General features: G+C 37.8%; 1 protein-coding gene across 11 annotated transcripts in view; it reads right to left on the bottom strand.

The window, feature by feature from the left end:
- Window positions 1–21,370, bottom strand: part of CCSER2 (coiled-coil serine rich protein 2) — a 154,718-nt gene that overhangs the window by 78,447 nt on the left and 54,901 nt on the right. For 8 of the 11 annotated variants that reach the window (XR_009734252.1, XM_061405534.1, XM_061405535.1 and 5 more), the window contains 2 exons: window positions 11,781–11,871; window positions 1,461–1,623 (listed from right to left, as the gene is read on the bottom strand). Coding sequence is in view for 10 of the 11 variants with exons in the window: in XM_061405534.1 (XP_061261518.1) it covers window positions 1,461–1,623; window positions 11,781–11,871 (254 nt within the window). In the remaining variant the exon portion in view is untranslated. Of the gene's footprint in view, window positions 1–1,460; window positions 1,624–2,149; window positions 2,269–2,329; window positions 2,505–5,449; window positions 5,766–11,780; window positions 11,872–21,370 lie in introns of those variants that run through there. The other 3 variants (XM_061405540.1, XM_061405541.1, XM_061405537.1) reach the window with 3 other exon arrangements.

Raw genomic sequence — 21,370 nt, 5'->3', positions numbered from 1 at the left:
TTAAATTGACCTTCTTACAAACCAACCATCAAAGATGAAGGAAGCATCATCATCATTATTAGCAATGAAAACTATCTTTACATCAGATGCTTGTCTGATAGTACCAACTCTCAGATGTCCATTACTTATCAAAAGTCCAGATATAAGGAACAGAACAGCCAAAATAATGTCTGGGAGGATATGTCCTACGTATATTCTTCCAGACACTCTATAAATTTCATCCTGGCATCAGACTTTATCAACAGAAGGAACTTTAGTTGTAGAACTCCAATGATTCACTTGTAGAACTACTTTTTCTCAGACTAGAGTTCTTTGTAGCATGAACTGAAGAACACAAATAAAAAAGGATTTTTTATTTATGGAATTTATCATTAATTTAAGGAATTAAAAATTTAAGGAATTTGTCATTAATTCTACTTTGGGATTCTGTCTGAGGCCTCTCCACTACATCACAAGGTGTTCTCCTTATAAGAACTCATGCAAAGCAATCCTTTACAGGTTTCTGTCTCATAAAAGCAAATCAACTGAGAAACATATGCTTTATCCATGAACATTATAAATCTTGTAATGGATCAAGTTTTGTTCTTTGCTTTTTGTTCTTTTCTTTTTGTTCTTTTCTTTTGCTATAAGGAATCTTAGAGACAAATTTCTTTCTTTCTTCAAGAACTCTACAGCACCTCGTATTTCCCCCTTTCCACTATTTCTTTATCCCAATTTTACTATTTGTACTAATAATGTGCTCCAAAAGGACTTTAAATCCCTAGGGGAATGAGATGAGAGAATAAAAAGGAAAAAAATTAATAACTGCCACTGGGTGCCTACAGTAAGTCAAACACTGCTCCAGGCACATTTATCCCTGATCCTTGGGCCTGAGAGAAAGGTATTATTAAGCATGCTTTACAGATGGTAAACTGAAGCAGACAGAGGTTAAAAAATTATCTAAGCTAAGAAAGCTACACTGTACCAGGCCAGAGTGTGATCCCAGCTTTGAATGACTACATAGCCACATTATACATAAGGTCTGACCAAATTAAAGACTACGTTACACTTCAAAAGAAAAAGAATTCTAACATCATAATTGAGGAATTTTTAAATTTCAATTTATTATATGAACAAAAGAAGACAAATCACTTGGCACTAATTTCACACATTAATATCTGAAACATAATAAACTTTAACAAAGTAAACACCTGATCATTTCCAAATGAGAACTAGACAATAACATCAAACTTTAAAGTTCAAACAGCAGACATAAATACTTATATTCATGACAAAGCTAAGAAAAAAAGATTTAGGGCAAAACAAAAGAATTAGACATATTATTCCAATTAATACCACAGATAACTTGAAATGTTTTTCAGTGCCTCTAAACATAAAGGCAAAAAACAGTTTTGAGGGGTTGGGGGGAAGTACGATTCAAAACTAGTTAAGAGAGAAAACATATTTTAAATTAGACTCACCTGCTCAAGTCACTTTTTCCATGGTGATGATAGTGGTCAGGATGGCTAAGGTGGTAATGTTCCTGTCCACTCCACCTCTGGGGTGGCCTTTTCCAAAATCCTTCTTGAGACTGTCGAACATTTCTGTCTGATCGGTCAAAGCGGTTCATATTGTCACACTCCACTAGACAAATCCAAAAGCAAAACACTAGAAACATGTACATACACTCTATAAAAGTTAACTACTTATAGCTTGATAATTAAAGGCTGCTGAAAATATAAAAGCGGTATTCTAAAATAACAGCCATTATGTTAGCTGAACACAAAAAAAATCAGGATTTCCATAAGAAAAATGACTAGTTCTTTTGTTGAAAACTGAACTTTATATTATTCAAACTGAAGTAAATTTAAAAAACTTTTTCATCACAGTCACTGAAGTAACAACAGCCCCCTGTTTTAAAACAAGCAAATTATCCTTGAAATCGACATTATACATTTTAAACACCAGTAATCAGCTTTAAGTGGTTTTCATCATTATCAGTCCTTGGCTCAGACTTCAGAATGAAAATGACAATAAAAAGTAGAAGATTTTAAGTCTGGGAAAGAACTCCTTCCTAAAAATGAATGTCACAGTTAATTTTTTACCGATTTCAAGAAGTACAAATTAACTTTTCATCACAAACAAATCGTATTTTTTAAATTAAGCTCACAGTTTTAGAAAGTAAAACGTTCCAAACTGCCGATAGTAGAGCTTGTTCAAAAATTCTAAAATGCCACGGAAAACAAAGCCAGTACTTTGCTGCAACAAACAGTACACTCCCTGAAATCCAAATGCCACAAAAACATGAAAGGAATCTCTTTGAAACACCCCAAGCTTCTCCTTCACTTACCCAAACACTTCTTCCTCACATATCTGAGCACTCGCTAAGAGAGTTACTTTGTACAAGGGAGACATTGTGTCGCCTGCTGCCTACTCAGACATAGTTGCTCTGACAAACAGGCCTTCCTTCCTGCTCAACTCCCAGCCCTCCCTGTGGGAAGCAAGCCCAGTTTACCCTGTGACTCCATCTTCTCAGTGCGTACATAGCCTCTGAGTTAGGACTGTTACTAAAAATACAGCTAAACACTAACCCAAGCCAGGAACAGGAAAGGGCTTTCTAGTAGAACAATTATTACTCGAGAAAGTTCAAATCCTGCATGTTCAGAATTCCTTGCAATAAGAAGCTTCAGAAATCAATGTAATCCTCCCCAATGGAAAAAAACAAACAAGCAAACTCATTATTTAAATGATTTGTTTTCACATAATTCAAACCTGAATTTGATATATGGAAGCATAGGATACCACATAAAAACAAACTTCCCCACTCCAAAAAAGAAAGGCTGATGCAGTTAAAGTGCATATGTTCAATTCTTATATACACTGAACTCACTGTGAACATATTACTTGTAGATGAGTAACAATTTAAATAAAGTTTCAAAAGATACTGAAATTTTATTAGAAAATTTCCATTAGCAGAACTAATTTTGGGAAAAAATTTTAGGTTTTATAGTTTAAAAAAATTTTTAAAGAAGTCTTACATTTGAAATGATTTCTTATCATCTTATTGGGATAAATTAAGAGATATATATATATTTTAAAGATCAATAATGAAAACCTGACTATTAGGTAAATAAAGGTATGGTGACCATTATGCCAAAAAAAAAAATCAGGAGTAGAAAATATGACTGCAAAACAAAAGTAAATTGAAAAATAACCCATACAAAAGTTTAAAAATGTTTTCAGTTCACATTTGCATTATACTCATATACACAGTTAAGTTCCTCAAGTATTTCTACATGGCATTAAAATCTTACTTTAGTTTAAGCAACTCTATGTAGCTGAGGGATAATCTATATCTACTTTACATTCTTAATTCACGCAGGTAAAGCCTTCAGGTCTTTCTGGCTGCTCCATGCAGCATCTTACCTCCCCAACTAGGGATCAAACCTGCACCCCCTGCAGTAGAAGCGTGGAGTCTTAACCACTGGACCACTAGGAAAGCTCCTATTCACTTAGGTAAAATTCCACTCCCCAAAGAAGAAATATTGTAATAAGAATCTGAAATATGATACCATCAACACAGAGTACACAGAGTATTAAAAAGCAAAATAACGAGGCCAGGAGATGGGGTTAAATACTTTGGGAAATTATACTGCAGAGATCAATGTGCTGCTCTTATTAAATTGATATGCTGTGTTTACTCAGGATTGCTAGTACTACACACAGGCTCCAAATCGAGCACTTTTACTGAAACGTGAATTCAACCGTCAGCATAATGGCAAATAAGAACGGGAAACAAGTATTTTCCAGGACCACAGAGGACTATTGTTAAAACTGGGATGGAGGAGGCTTAAACTCAGAAAAATGACTGCTCTGAGACTCTGAATGTCCTGCTTATACTACTTACCTACAGCATCCATCAATCATGTTTTGATATACTATAAAATGTTACTGAGACAAAAATACTTAATAACATTAGTTGAGGCTTCTTAGAAAAAGCTAAGGGTTCTGTTACAGAGGGAAAGAAATAACATAGAAATAAAATGCAGAGCCAATAAAATTACAAGATGGAGTTAATTTAAAGCAAGTTTTCAGAGTCAATGAAGGAACAGGACAAACAAGACTAAGAAAGGGAATAAATCCTTTTGAATGTGTAATATCATAGGGCAGGATGGGGCAGCCCTAAAGGTATTCCAGTTCAAAAAATGTTTAACCAATATGCTGATCAAAACTATCTACACACCAGATTTTACCCTGTGAGTTTAGGGATAGAGAATAAATAAAGACCTTCTGAAGGGGCTTTCTAGCTACACAAGTAAAAGGCAGCAGATTTTAGTAGTTCTTTTACTATGAGTAAGAGACAAATAATACTAGGACGTGCACCCTCTGAAGAGGAAAAGAGAATCTAATATAGCTAATTGAAAGGCATAGGATATGGAGATGTCTACATCTAACATTCATCATACCCATTTCTTCTAATTTGATAAGGGATAAAATGTGATGCCAAAAGTAACCTAGATTCTTCCTCTGATAACTTAAACTTCTAAGAAAATAATGACCAATAACACATAGTATTTCTATGTATGACTAACAACTAGCTCTGAAGATAGCAGGAAGAAATTATATACATCACAAAGTCTGGGAAAAATGTATCGTGCAGGAGGTTTTACAATCTGAACAGGAAAGCTTTTAGATGAAATTTGGCTTGAAAGAAGAAAAGCTCATGTTAAAAAAAAAAAACCATGAACCTGTTATTACTAAACACCATTAGTACTGAAAAAGAAAATTTCCAGAAAAAAATATAGTAACTAAAAAGTGATCAAAAACAGTACTACTGACCTCCTATGATTATTACCCCAATAAAATGTTTAACAAAAACGTGGCCTTAGGAAACAACATGAAATATGTATAACTTAATAGACACCATAACTTAGTGGGATAGGATTCAGGAAGCAATGAAAGACATCTTTTTCAACAGAAAAAAGTTTAAAACAGAACACATAAAGAGTACATCTAAGAAAACATACACTGTGAAAATTTCATAAACCTTAAGATGACACTACGAATGTGCCAAATGTCAGGCACTGATCTGCAGGCACTGAGCGAGCATCAGAAGAGCCTGAGCAAGAAAATAAAGTGATACACATACATAACACAACTGCTCATTCGAGTGACCCTTTAGAGCAAAAAGGAAGCAAACCTCAAATACCCACTGGTTTGCTAAAAGAAATTCAGATTCTAGAACTATTTCCTTAAGAGATTCCTTGACCAAGGTAAAAGAAAAATGTAGAAGAGAACGATCTCTCTCTTTAGATCCTCCTAAATCACAGCTCAAATCTAAAGTCCTTTTGCCTTTTACTCCTCCTTCCCTCATTCTGTGTTTGATTTCCTTCTGCCCCCTCTCTCCCTCTGCCCTCCTTTCCCTACCCCCTCAAGCTGGCCAGAAGCCTCAGAAGCTCTATACCTCTTAAAGTTAATCTTCCTGCAGAAGAGGGGAAAACTCCTTAAGGTGAATTTTTAGATCTGGTCTCATTCTGAGCTGAGAGCCATGGCTATATACTTTCTAAGGTCTAAACAAGTTTAGGAGATATATGCAGAGGAATTTAAACAGTTTTAGGAAGTGATAATCCAGGGCCCCTATGTCTATACCAATTAATTCCTACATAAGAGGGAACTTTAAGAACAAAAAAAAAAAAGAATGGAAAAGGCAGTGTGAAAAACCTAAAGTGGACTTACGAACCCATGATTGTATACAGGAGGGAAGTTTTTCTCAACTCTCTTTGGGTCTGAAAATAAAACAGACAAGATATATTAACGGGAAAAAAAGCATACAGACTTACCTAATACGTGACATGCGAGCCTTCTTGAGGAAAAAGACAAGACCCAAAGAAACAGTTAGACCTGTGTATTTTTATGCTAGGCTCAAAGAAGAGTGGAGAAGGAATATGGCAGGAAGTATGAATAAGCATGGTAGACTGGAGAAGCTTAGCAAAGGTTTGTTTGTTAGGATCTTAATCTGTCTTCAGAGATAAGGATGGTCTTTTCCTATAGGTATGGGGAGGGCACCTCTCACATGAGGATTTTATGACCTGTTTCAGGGACGATGGACAACAGGAGGAGAAAATCAGAATCACGTTCCTATTTCTGCCACTTTCTCAAACTCTTTCAGCTTAAAATATCCAGTATGCCAAGGTGCCATATTTGGGGATCGTGTGTCATAAACTACAACAACTGCAGTTGAAATCAGAAGAAGTTGGAAAAGGACTTTCAGAAGCTGCCAAAAAAGAATTTTCTGTGAACACAAAAAGGGCTCTTATTTAGTTCTATAAGCAAAGAAAGAATAAAATCCACTGCAGATTTCAAAATCCACTAGATTTAGACTGACCACCCTTAGAGAGCATTCAGAAGTAGATTCTGAAAGTGATATGATCTTGTCTCCCTCTTCACTTTCTGTAAAAGGTTTTAAGGCAGCAATTGGGTAAACAGCCTCATTGCCAGACTTCCAATGGTTAGAAAGAGCCTTAGAAAGAAGCAGAATAAGGCTCAGAATAAATTATGTCTTTCACATATAAAAACTAGATGCCTCCACTCCTATAAATTAAGCACTGGAGAAAGAGGTCTCTTAATATACTTATAGATACCATTAATATAAATAGCAGGGCACTAAAGAAAAAAATGAAGAGTCTTGCACTGCCTAGGAAATAAAAGAGAAAAAGTAAGCGAGTGACTAACCAGAGTATTCTGAGGGGGAAATCAAGCCCCCAATTTCTGGCTTTACCCTTAAATTCAAAGATAAATTTTTCTAAACCGTAAAGGACAACCTTGCAAATATATTATTGCTATATTTATATAGTATATTGGTATACTATAATACCAACTTTTAACCCTATGACTGTTATATATCCTCCCCTTCAGTGTCACTAAACCACCCAGTGTAGCTATCTCCAATACTCAGACAGTTCTCAAATCCTAGCTCAAAACTGTCCAAGGAACATTTGACCACAAATCTTCCTTCCTTGTCTGCGCTACCACATATGCTACCTTAATATGTACAGAAATGCAACTGCCAGAGAAATATTCTCCTCATGGCCTCTTCCTTAAAATCCCAGAAGACTCTCCTTTTCATAATGAAGTCACAGCAAACTTGTGTCCAAATCAAACCCAAAGTGCAGATCTCAACAAGGTGCCAGTCTTCTTATTGACAAAAATACCACTGATATTGGCAGAATGAGAGAGGCTGAACCCATCAAATCCAGAGTGATCCATCCCTAATTCTACTCATATCTGCACAACAGCTTCAAAAACCAGAAGCTCAAGGGAACTAAAACCCGAAGACTCCTTAAATTTTGTACTAATCCGTATAACATTCCTATCCTCCCAATAGAAAACCTCAAGGGCAGTGGGTATAGTCATTCAGGACTTCAGAGCTATAAAGAGAAAAGTCATTCCCTCCTTCCCAGTAATACCAAACCTAAATACTGTTTTATCTTTGATGCCTCTTAAGGCTACCTAATACAGTGGAAGTGAGAAATAGATTTAAGGGCCTAGATCTGATAGACAGAGTGCCTGATGAACTATGGACGGAGGTTCATGACACTGTACAGGAGGCAGGAATCAAGAACAGCCCCAAGAAAAAGAAATGCAAAAAGGCAAAATGGCTGTCTGAGGAGGGCTTACAAATAGCTGTGAATAGAAGAGAAGTGAAAGCAAAGAAGAAAAGGAAAGATATATCCATTTGAATGCAGAGTTCCAAAGAATAGCAAGGAGAGATAAGAAAGTCTTCCTCAAAAAAAAAAAAAAAAAAGAAAGTTTTCCTCAGTAATCAGTGCAAAGAAATAGAAGAAAACAATACAATGGGAAAGTCTAGAGATCTCTTCAACAAAATCAAACATACCAAGGGGACATTTCATGCAAAGACGGGCTTAAAAAAGGACAAAAATGGTATGGACCTAACAAAAGCAAAAGATATTAAGAAGAGGTGGCAAAAATACACAGAAGAACTGTACAAAAAAGATATTCACGACCCAGATAATCACGATGGTGTGATCACTCACCTAGAGCCAGACATCCTGGAATGTGAAGTCAAGTGGGCCTTAGGAAGCATCACTACGAACAAAGCTAATGGAGGTGATGGAATTCCAGTTGAGCTATTTCAAATGCTAAAAGATGGTGCCGTGAAGGTGCTACACTCAAATATGCCAGCAAATTGGGAAAGTTCAGCAGTGGCCACAGGACTGGAAAAGGTCAGTTTTCAATCCCAAGAAAGGCAATGCCAAAGAATGTGCAAACTACCGCACAATTGCACTCATCTCACACGCTAGCAGAATAATGCTAAAAATTCTCCAAGCCAGGCTTCAGCAATACATGAACCGTGAACTTCCAGATGTTCAAGCTGGTTTTAGAAAAGGCAGAGGAACCAGAAATTAAATTGCCAACATCCGCTGGATCATTGAAAAAGCAAGAGAGTTCCAGAAAAACATCTACTTCTGCTTTATTGACTATGCCAAAGCCTTTGACTGTGTGGATCATCACAAACTGTGGAAAATTCTTGAAAGAGATGGGAATACCAGACCACCTGACCTGCCTCTTGAGAAATCTGTATGCAGGTCAGGAAGCAACAGTTTGAACTGGACGTGGAACAGACTGGTTCCAAATAGGAAAAGGAGTATGTCAAGGCTGTATCTTGTCACCCTGCTTATTTATCTGATATGCAGAGTACATCATGAGAAACGCTGGGCTGGAAGAAGCACTAGCTGGAATAAAGATTGCCGGGAGAAATATCAATAACCTCAGACATGCAGATGACACCACCCTTATGGCAGAAAGTGAAGAGGAACTAAAAAGCCTTGATGAAAGTAAAAGAGGAGAGTGAAAAAGTTGGCTTAAAGCTCAACATTCAGAAAACTAAGATCATGGCATCTGGTCCCATCACTTCATGGCAAATAGATGGCGAAACAGTGGAAACAGTGGCAGACTTTATTTTGGGGGGCTCCAAAATCACTGCAGATGGTGACTGCAGCCATGAAATTAAAAGACACTTGCTCCTTGGAAAAAAAGTTATGACCAACCTAGACAGCATATTAAAAAGCAGAGACATTACTTTCCCAACAAAGGCCCATCTAGTCAAGGCTATGGTTTTTCCAGTAGTCATGTACGGATGTGAGAGCTGGACTATAAAGAAAGCTGAGCACTGAAGAACTGATGCTTTTGAACTGTGGTGTTGGAGAAGACTCTTGAGAGTCCCTTGGACTGTAAGGAGCTCCAACCAGTCCATCCTAAAGGAGATCAGTCCTGAGTATTCATTGGAAGGACTGATGTTGAAGCTGAAGCGCCAATACTTTGGCCACCTGATGTGAAGAACTGACTCATTTGAAAAGATCCTGATGCTGGGAAAGATTGAAGGTGGGAGGAGAAGGGTGACAGAGGATGAGGTGGTTGGATGCCATCACCGACTCAATGGACATGAGCCTGAGTAGTCTCCTGGAGTCGGTGATGAACAGGAAGGCCTGGCGTGCTGCAGTCCCTGGGGTCGCAAAGAGTCAGACATGACTGAGCGACTGAACTGAACTGAACTGAAAGATGAGGCAGGCTCTAAGATCAACACCATCTCTCTGCTTCCTGATTTAGCTCAGGCTTCCAGAGAGAAGTTGTTATAGCTCTGTCAAAGTAAAATCCATTATCAAGGATGTAATGTATTTCATGGAGGTAAATCCTTCCTTTCTCACTGTGTGTGTGTGTGTGTGTGTGTGTGTATGTGTGTGTGTGTGTGTGCGCGCCTAGTTGCTGAGTCATGTCCAAATCTTTGCAACCCCATGGACTGAAGCCCACCGGGCTCCTCTGTCCATGAGGATTCTCCAGACAAGCATACTGGAGTTGGTTCCATGCCCTCCTCCAGGAGGTCTTCGCAACCCAGGGATCGAACCCAGGTCTCCGCAGTACAGGCATATTCTTTACCATCTGAACCACCAGGAAAGCCCAAGAACACTGGAGTGGTTAACTTATTCCTTCTCCAGGGGATCTTCCAACCCAGGAATCAAACTGGGGTCTTTGGCATTGCAAGAGGATTCTTTACCAGCTGAGCCACCCTCAATACCAGCCCTAAAATCTTCACATTAAATCTTCTAGATGACAAAGTCTCATTAACTTTTCTCCTATAATTGCTAATGGTTTATGCTTTTCCTCTGTATTCTACAATATTTTTTCCATTTGATCTTCCAGGACACTAATTTAGATTTCAAAAGTGGCTAAGCTTTCTGTCATCTATTGTTCTATGGGGAAATCTTTTATAAGCTCCAGAAAGCACTGCCCTGCAGTGGAATCTAAATGCCCTTGTTATTATCTCTTTGGGCCACTCTAATCCCATTCTGCTGTCTTCCCTGTTCCTCTTCCCGGGTATTGGCTGTGACCTTTCTTTCTCAGTTGGCTAGAACTCAGCACTGACTGCTGGAGTATCCCAAGTGACAGCAGAACCATAAGAAGATGCAACAGTCTCTGTCCCTGTGGAAGAATAATAGATAGTGTTCTCAGCTCCACACTGTCCTTCAATAGACTTACATATCCAATGTCCTCCACCACAGAGATTCACACAGTGAGCAGAGTACACTTCCCACTCCCCAGGTGTTAGGTGTTAGGTTTACTGACACTGTAACCTGTCAGTGGACTGGTTCTAAGTGATTAGTTTTAAGAGATATTATATGCATATTTCTGCTCTCCCTGTTGTCCTTCTGCTTGCTATTTACCATGAGCATGTCCTGCTCCAAGGAGTCCTGGTTTCAAAATGAAGAAGATATGAGTAGACCTAAACTCAGTCCCGCAGACTGAACTGTCCCAGCTAATCCACAGATTCAAGAAAACAAAAAATTAGTGTTTATTTTGAAAGCCACTGAGATTCTGAGAGTGATTATTATGCAGCATCCTAGAAGTAAGGGAGAAAAAATAAGCCTGACTAGTATGACCAAAGCAAGCAGCAAGCAGGCTCCTAGAACCTCAGTAAAGCACTAGAACCACCAACCAGCCTCTCTGAAAACTACCCTTGTATTCTTCTAGCACTGGGTATAAAAAGGCTCTACTACCCTTTTTAGTTCTACTACCCCTGCCGCAGAAAGTCAAAGAAACCTGGCAAGTGCGGACTGACAAAGAAGCCACAGCTCTCTGAGATACTTCTTACCAGGAGGATCCCATTTCAATCTTTGCCCCAGGGGCTTCCCAGGCTACTCTCTGGTTCTTAACCAGTCTTCAAGATAGAAAATCCTACAAATGCTACATCAGTAGAGGCAAGAGCATCCAGGCCCGTCTTTTACACGGATTATCTAAAGCCCCACTTCAGAAGTTACTGGGATCCAAAGACAAAGACAGACTGAATTTGCGAGTAAAAAGAATAAAATGATTAACTCAGGTCACCATCTTGATTTTTTTTTAATATTTATTAACTTAATGATCTTTACTACTGTTTCATAAGACAAAAGGTATTTCTTTTTCTCTAAATTTATTTCTCCTTAAAATCCAAATGAGACAAAGGGAAGAAAAAGTGAGTAGGCACAAAGGGAATAAAAGGACAAATACTATCTACCAGTTACTTTATGATACAGGTACACAATGGATCACATAGAGTATATACCTAAGACCTACAAAGTCAGGTCTTAAACATTTAAACAAGTGTGCAAATGAACCTATTTAATGTCACTTAAGACTGATTCTTAGTCTGAAAAGGCTACTTCCAGAGATTAGGAAGTCTGTAGATATTAAATACCAAACTGGGTATTGTCAAGTAGCTCTGGAGGTTCAATATTATCCACACTCACCATTTTCAAGAGGTGTATCCTCAGGCAGATCCACATCAAGCATAAGGTCATCATCCTCAAGGTCACATGATTCAAGATTATTCAGAATATCCTGGCAACAAAAGCAAAAAAAATAATGCTATAACCTAGCTCAGTATAATCATTATTTCTGAACACTGATATATGAGAATTTGATTTTACTCAATGTTTGTATGGTTAAGAAAAGATTTTAAAGACAATCTTTAAATGAAAAACATAAATTCAACTGGTTTGCTTGGTTAAGCTATTTTAACATCCTTTCCCTAGTCTTCTTCCCCACCAATTGGTTTTTATTTGCATTTTAAAAACTTACACAGTGTTCATTACCTGTAGGATATTGTTCTAAGCACTCTACAGGTATTAATTAATTTTAGTCTTCACTTTGATTTTCTGACTAATATAATCTCCATATTATAGATGAGGAAACTAATGCACAGAAAATCACATTAACATTCATCAATAATAAATCATTATATTTGATGCTTCAGAAATTTATCTAGACACATGGAAAGACGTTCTGTAAAATGGTGGGGGGAAGCAATTACATCTGTACAATATGACTTCATCTTTAATGCTGAAAAGCACATTTAAATGTCCAAATGGTGATATACCAAAGAATTGTTATTATTTTCTACTACATGAGACAACATGTGCTTATGCTCTTTGTATTCCTTTTGACTGTGACTTTTTACACTTTATTTCATAATAAGGACACACTGCTTTTATAATAAGCAAAACTTCACACTGAAAAATGTCAACCTCTTCTAGCAAGATCAGGGAAGTTCAAAGCATGCATATCGAGCCTCCACGTGGGAATCCTCAGTTCAGCCCATCCACTGACCACAGTAATAACCACAACCACCTGCCTCTTCCCTCCTCACTCAAGCCAATCTGGAGTAGTTTGGGTGCCTGCCCTAGTGTTCCCAGAAAGTCTCACTGTGTGAGTACATCTTTCCACATTCTCTTGCTACATGTATAGCACCATCTGTCCTCACACCAAAACAAACTTGGGTGGAGGGGAGTTATCCCGCCTCCATGAGGCAACACAAAACACACCTTCAAAAATTCAACACATATAAAAACCAATATACACAAGGCACAACCCTGGGTAAAAGACAATCCCTATCTTAGTTGAGTTTAGCTAAAACATTCCATGATATTGCTGCCGTGGCATCCATTTTTGTTTGGCCAAGCAGCCTGCAGGGGTCTTGGACTGAAAGTGGTCCCTTCCCCAAGCTCATCCCCGATAACAGCCAGAGTCACAAGCAAATGTAAGTCCCTAACAGGGCTTCTCCAGCAGCCCTTCTGAGCAATGGTCTCCCCTGTCTCCCAGGTACTGCCCCTTATGCGACCTTAGATGAGACCACCACAGAGATTATGAAAACCCTGCGCTTTCTGGTTTGAACTGACCAAGCCAGCCACAACCCTGGAACCTTCAAAGCACTCCAGCCATGGACCCTGATGATAAAAGCACGTGCCCCAGGCTCCTGCCACTCTGTCTGCCCTTGCACGGCTCCTCAACACATGCCATGTCCTTGCTCCAGGACCTGTGAGCAATAAACTTTTATACTTCAAGTTCCCATGTGATCATTTCTTGAATTGGGGTTCACCAGCCAACACCTTGGGGCTCTAGTTAACAAATGTTAATTTAACAAAGGCACAACAACCCTCCAAGGTTACCTGTCTTCCCTCAAACACACAGTTCTTCATAGTAGGGTAATGTCCAAGTGTCACGAGGGTTCATCAGATGGATATAAGTTTTAGCAAATTAGAGTCAACGTAAAACAAATTCAAGTCGAGACCACCTAAGGAACAACAAATTTGGCCTCTAAAACATGGAAGAGGAGACTACCTTCTGCAATAACAGTATAGTAAGGGCAAGGGAGCAAAACACATCATCACTCTCAATGTTGGCAAAAAATTTTTTAAAGATGAAAAGTAAGTATTACAGATTTTACAAGCTTACAGACAGAATCAAGTATATTACGCAGGTATTTATAAAACCATTTAAACTGTAACCTCTGAAGGTGTAAAAAACATTCTTAGTTTTCAGGCTGTGAAAAATCAGGTGATTGGTCAAATCTGGCATACAGGACAGTCTGCTGACCTGTTTTATTCAAATAACCTCAAGTAGACCATTAAAACTAGTTACAGACTGGATGTTTGTGTGTGCATTCCCCAAAATTCATATGTTGAAGTTCTAAACCCCAATATGAGGATATTTGGAAATAGGGCCTTTGGGAGATAATTATTAATAGGTTTAGACAAAGTCATGATGGTCGGGACCTGATAATGGCTTAGTGTCCTTCAGTTCAGTCGCTCAGTCATGTCCAAGGCCTTGCAACCGCATGGACTGCAGCACTCCAGGCTTCCCTGTCCATCACCAACTCCCGGAGCTTTCTCAAACTCATGTCCATCACATCAGTGATGCCATCCAACCACCTCATCTTCTGTCGTCGCTTTCTCCCGTCGCCTTCAATCTTTGCCAGCATCAGGGTCTTTTCCGAAGAGTTGATTCTTCACATCAGGTGGTCAAAGTATTGGAGTTTCAGCTTCAGCATCAGTCCTTCCAATGAGTATTCAGGACTGATTTCCTTCAGGATTGACTAGTTGGATTTCTTTGCAGTCCAAGGGACTCTCAAGAGTCTTCTCCAACACTACAGTTCAAAAGCATCAGTACTCTAGCACTCAGCTTTCTTTATAGTCCAACTCTCAAATCCGTACATGACCACTGGAAAAACCATAGCTTTGACTAGACGGACCTTTTTTGGCAACACAATATGCTTTTTAATATGCTGTCTAGGTTGGTCATAGCTTTTCTTCTAAGGAGCAAGCATTTTTTAATTTCATGGCTGCAGTCACCATCTGCAGTGATTTTGGAGCCCCCCAAAATAAAGACTGCCACTGTTTCCATTGTTTCCCCATCTATTTGCCATGAAGTGATGGGACCAGATGCCATGATCTTAGTTTTCTGAATGTTGAACATTAAGCCAAACTTTTCACTCTCCTCTTTTACTTTCATCAAGAGGCTCTTTTGTTCTTCACTTTCTGCCATAAGGGTGGTGTCATCTGCATACCTGAGGTTATTGATATTTCTCCCAGCAATTTTGATTTCAGCTTAGGCTTCATCCAGCCCTGCATTTCATATGATATATTCTGCATATAAGTTAAATAAGCAGGGTGACAATATACAGCCTTGACATACTCCTTTCCCAATTTGGAACCAGTCTGTTGTTTCATGTCCAGTTCGAACTGTTGCTTCTTGACCTACATACAGATTTCTCAGGAGGCAGGTCAGGTGGTCTGGTATTTCCATCTCTTGAAGAATTTTCCAGTTTGTTGTGATCCACGCAGTCAAAGGCTTTGGTGTAGTCAATAAAGTAAAAGTAGATGTTTTTCTGGAACTCTCTTGCTTTTTCAATGATCCAATGGATGTTGGCAATTTTCCCTTTTCTAAATCCAGCCTGAACATATGACAGTTCACACTTCACATATTGTTGAAGCCTGGCTTGGAGAATTTTAAGCAGTACTTCGCTAGCATGTAAGATGAGTGCAATTGTGTGGTAGTGTGAACATTCTTTGGCATTGCCTTTCTTTGGAATTGGAATGAAAACTGACCTTTTCCAGTCCTACGGCCACTGCTGAGTTTTGCAGATTTGCTGACATATTGAGTGCAGTACTTATACGAAGTTAAAGAGACAGGAGCACACATTCTCTCTACCCACCATATGAGGATTCTGTTAAAAGGTTAAGAGACCTTCACTAGGAACTCAATCTGCCAATACCTTCATCTAGAATTTGCAGGTTCCAAAACTGTACAAAATAATTGTCTGTCGATTGAGCCACTCAGTCTATGGTATTTTGTTATAGTAACTGGAACTAAGACAACATTCAAACACAAAGTGTAAGGGGAAGGGCCAGAAGTACATCTACATCATGAACCACTATTTAAGCCATCTTAAGGAATCTGGACTGTATTTCAATGACAGGGTATGACTGTTGAGCTTTATTTTACGAAGTGACAAATTGAGATCTGCACTAAAGAAACATTATTCTATTTGCAGTATAGACAATGGATTTAAATGGGGGGAAAACAGTTTAGCAGTTATTGCAGAATCCATGTAACATATGACACAGCCTGATGATAATCAACGTCAATGACAATGAAAGAATAAACAATTACAAGACATACAGAAGAGTCAGGATCTAAAGGACCAAAGTTCACTAAGAAGTAAAAAAAGAGCCATGAATGACTCCTTGGTTCCTAGATTTAGAAACAGATGAGTGACTTTCATTCACTGAAATAAAGTATTAGAAAAGGATAACCAGATCTGATAAGAGATAAAAAATTAATATACACTATCAGAACCTGACAATTTTGACATCCTGCTGCACCTTCAAGAAGAGATGTCCACCAGACAACTAAATATACAGGGGAGTGGAGTTGAGCAAAAAAATCTGAGGTGTGCGAGTCACTCACATAACTGACAACTGAAAGCTATCAAATAATGAGTCTGACAAGAGAGACAATGCTGACTGAGAAGACAGGATTCTAAGATCTGTCTTAGACAGTCTTTCCCATATTCATTTTTACAGAAGGTCTCTGCTTCTCCAATATCAAATTTTGAGAACTGTATCAGAGATATTATTATTAGACCTTTCAGAAAGGATTCAAGCAAAGAGATAAGGGAAAAAATTTATTGTAATTTTTCTTCACTGGGTTGGAAATCTGTCATCTGTACATCCCAGGAAATGCATTATTATAGGAAGAAAGGAAGCCATACAAGCATGGAGACTGCTTAACATGGGAAAGAGTTCCTGTCCCATGTTTGTGATGGCAGGCTCTTCCTCTCACTGGCAAGCTTGCATTTGTTGGGAGCCAACATCCACATACACCTGTTTTAGTTGGGAGACCACCTAGCACAACCATCAACTGAGAGTATGATAATGAAAAGCTAAATTTGTATACTCTCTGGCTTCCAGAGGCTTCCCACAAGTTCCACTGGAATTAAAACCCTGACTGAACACATATTAGCAGAAGTGTACAGAACTTCCTTGGTCTCTGAGAATGCTTTTCCATTCAAGAAGAGTGAACTAACAGATGGTGGGCCAGGGCTTCCTTCTATGAATTTCTCCTTCACTAATAAATTGGAGAAAGCCTAAATGATTTTGACAAATGAAGGACACCATCACCAGTTTCTATTAATCACCACCCGGTAAAATTAATTTTTTCTTTTGTTATATAGTTTATGAATTTTAAAACACATATAAGTTTGTGTAAACACCAATGTAATCAAGACACATAATCTCTTCACCCAAAGATACTTCCTTGTACTATCCAGCTATAATTACACCCTCTTCCACCCATCACCCCTAGCAGACAGTGATCTGTTCTCCATCACTAGTTTTGTCTTTTAAGGATATCATATAAATGGAATCATACAGTATGTAACCTTTTGGAGCTGGCTTATTTCACTCAGCAGAATGCCTTTATGATTAATCTAAATTGACTAAATATATCAATAACTCGTTACTTTTTTACTGATGAGTAGGGCTTCCCTGGTGGTTCTGTGGTAAAGAATCTGCCTGCCAATGTTGGAGACGCAGGAGACACAGGTTCAATCCTTGGGTCGGGAAGATCCCTTGGAGGAGGAAATGGCAACCCACTCCAGTATTCTTGCCTGGGAAGTTCCATGGACAGAGGAGCCTGGCGGGCTACAGTCCATGAGGTTGCAAAGAGTTGGACGTAACTCAGCAACTAAACAAAACTAAGTGTTCCACTGCATGAACATACCAGTTTGTCTATCCATTTACTCACTGAAGGATGCCTTGGTTTTTCATGTTTTCAGTTATTATAAATAAAGCTACTATGAACATTCACATACAGGTTTCTGTGTGAACATAAGCTTTCATTTCTCTAGCGTAAATAAATACCCAGGTGAGTAGGACTGTTGGGTGATATAGTGCGTCTGTGTTTAACTTCATAAGGAACTGCTAAACCATTTCCCAGAACTGCTGTAATGATTTGCATTCCAATCACTATTGAGATCGGCCTTTCCAACATGCTCCTTCCCAGCTTGACTGCAGACTTAAAGCAGATCTTTCTAGTGTGGGATTCTGCTACTGGTTCCAAAGAGCACGGGTGGCAACTTTATTCATGAAATAGTGTATCTGTCTGCTCTAACCTGTCTGAGGTTACCTGAATGACTAATACAAAGTGCTTATCATTGCTTTGCCCAACTTGGAATTCACTCAGGCAGAGAAGCTGTGAGCACTAGTCAAAAACATTTTAAGTCAAATAAATAATCCATATCACCCTGGGACAAAAGATTATAGTTGAAACATAGAATACTAAAAGACTGAGAAAAAAAGGCTAGGGAGAGAATTTCTTTGGGAAATTAGGTAATTCAAAAGCACCATGTTGTGCATTTCAGAAGCCACAAAAAATGCCCAGGGCAGAATGTATTCTCAGTAAAGACCTAAGTAAGAAAACCCAAAGCTGTCACTTCTGGCTGATCTCTAGCCCAGAAAAAAACGAGCAAATGAAGGCGAAGGTAGAACTGTAAATGGTCAGGCTAAGTATTGAAGGACTGTCTCAACACTGAGCCAATGTGCAGACAGAGTCACTGGGAGGATTTTTTTTTTTTTTCAATTTGACTGTAAGGTCTTTTAATTCACTTTCAATTCTTTTTTCTTTCTCTGCCTCCTTATCTTCTTTTTTCCCTTAATCCCTTTCTCTTACTCTCTCTCCCCCTCTCTCGCTCTTTTTTCTTTCTTTTTATTTGCCATTTGGTATTCAAGGAAATCTCTGCATAAAACACTCAATAAACATAAACTAAAGTAACACACTTCATAGACCATACATGACAAGAAGAGAAGAAATTCACACTCTCTTCTCTATTTTAGAAAAGTCACTAAAATAAACACTATACTATAGCCTATAAAAACGTAACAAAAACAAACCCTAAAGACGAAGGATATGATTTCCAGTATTGCTAAATTAAAATATTTAAAATGATTAGTTTTCAACAAAAACCTTTTTAGAGACATGCAAAGAAAGCAGCATCTATCCAGAAGGGAAAAAGAAAAAACTAACCAAAATGATCCCTGAGAAGTGCAAGCACTGAACTTAATAGACAAAGGCTTTAAATCAACCATCTTAAATATGCTCAAATCTCAGTATGGGATATCAGTGAAGATATAGAACATAAGGGAATGAAAAATAAAAATTCTGAAGGTGAAAGTATAACAATTTAAGTGAAAAACTCCTAAATATTGGAAACAATTATTAGCAAACACAAAAGGAGAAACTGACAGTAATACAGTAATAGTAGAGGACTTTAACGGAGAAGGCGATGGCACCCACTCCAGTACTCTTGCCTGGAAAATCCCATGGGTGCAGGAGCCTGGTAGGCTGCAGTCCAAGTTGGATATGACTGAGAGACTTCACTTTCCCTTTTCACCTTCATGCATTGGAGAAGGAAATGGCAACCCACTCCAGTGTTCCTGCCTGGAGAATCCCAGGGACGGGAAAGCCTGGTGGGCTGCCGTCTATGGGGTCGCACAGAGTTGGACACGACTGAAGTGACTTAGCAGTAGCAGCAGAGGACTTTAAAACCCCATGTACATCAACAGACAGATCATCCAGGTAGAAAATTAGTAAGGAAACACTGGCTTTAAAGAATGCATTAGTCTCTGAACTTAATAATTATCTACAGGACATGCCATTCAAAAGAGCAAGATACACAATCCCTTTCCAGTGCACATAAAACATTCTCCAGGTTAGATCATATCATAGGTCACAAAACTAGTATCAATAAATTTAAGAAAACTGAAATCACAAAGTATTTTTTTCCCATCATAACACTATGACACTAGAAATCAACTACAAGAAAGAAAAAAAAGAAAACTACAACATATGGAAGTTAAAGAATATGCTACTGAACAAACACTGGGTCACAGAAGAAATCAAGGGAAAAAAAAACAAAAACCTGGAGACAAATAAAAATGGAAACACAATGTTCCAATATCTATGAGATGCAGCAAAAGCAGCTCTAGAAAGGAAATTTATAGCAATACAAGAAAAAATCCTCAACAAAACACTAGCAAACCAAATTCAACAACACATTAAAAGAATCATACACTTTGATCAAGTGGGATTTATCCCAGAGATACAAAGATGGCTTAATATATGCAAATCAATGTGATATAATACATTAACAAATAGATGGATAAAAACCATATGGTCATCTCAACAGACGCAGAAAAAGCTTTTAACAAAATTCAACATCCATTTACAATTAAAAACTCTCCAGAAAGTGGGTATAGAGAGAAAACACCTCAACATAATAAAAACTATATATGATAAGCCTAAAGCTTATATCATACTCAGTAGTGAAAACTTAAAAGCATTTTCTCTAAGATCAGGAACAAGACAAAGATGCCCACACTTGCCACTTTTATTTAACATAGTATTAAAAGTCCAAGACACAGCAATCAGACAAGGAAGAAATAATAAATGGAAATCAAATTGTAAAGTAAAAAGTAAAACTGTCACTGTTTATAGATGACATGATACTATATATAAAAAATCCTAAGGACACCACCAAAAAACTGAGAATAAATGAATTCACTGAAGTGTCAGGATATAAAATTAATATACAGAAACCTGTTGCATTTCTGTACACAAACAGCAAACTATCCAAAAGAGAAATTAAGAAAACAGTCCCATTTACAATTGCATCAAAAAGAATAAAATATATAGGAATATGACTTTTACTCTGAAAACTATAAGACAGTGAAGAAACTGAAGATGACATAGACAAATGGAGAGATGTATGTGTTCAGGGACTGGAAGAATTAACATTGTTAACATAATCATACTACCCAAGGCAATCTACAGATTGAATGTAATCACTATCAAAATACTAACACCATTTTTCATAGAACTAGAACAAATAATTATAAAATGTGTGTGGTAACATGAAAGAACCTGAATCTTTATGACTTTGCATTGGGCAATAAATTCTTAGGTACAATATCAAAAGTGGAAGCAATAAAAGAAAAAATAAATTGGATTCATCAAAATTACAAACTTTTGTGAAAAAAATAAAAACTTTTGTGCATCAAAGGACATTATCAATAAAGTGAAAAGACAACCTATAAGATCAAAAAAAATGCTTGCAAATCGTATCAAGTAAGAGTCTAGTATCCAGGATATATAAAACCACAAATAACTCAGTTTTTAAATGAGCAAAGGGCTCAAATAGACTTTAACTGAAAAGGATATACAAATATCCAATTAGCACACAAAAAGATGTTCAACATTATTATTTATTTAGGAAATGTAAATAAATCAAAACCACAATGGAATGCCACTTAATATCCAGTAGGTTGACTATAATAAAAAAACAAGAACAAAAAACAGTAAGCAAGTGCCATCAAGTATGTAGAAAAACTAGAAGACTTAGACTTTGCTGGTGGGAATGTAATGATTCAGCTACAGTTAAAAAAAAATAAAAACACACAGTTCAGCAGTTCCTCAGAAAGTTAAACACAGAATTACTACATAG

This window comes from Bos javanicus, chromosome 28 (assembly GCF_032452875.1).
Source record: "Bos javanicus breed banteng chromosome 28, ARS-OSU_banteng_1.0, whole genome shotgun sequence".
NCBI classification, from domain to species: domain Eukaryota; kingdom Metazoa; phylum Chordata; class Mammalia; order Artiodactyla; family Bovidae; genus Bos; species Bos javanicus.
The sequence above is the reverse complement of the archived record's forward strand: the minus strand, read 5'-3'. Positions and strand labels throughout refer to the sequence as shown.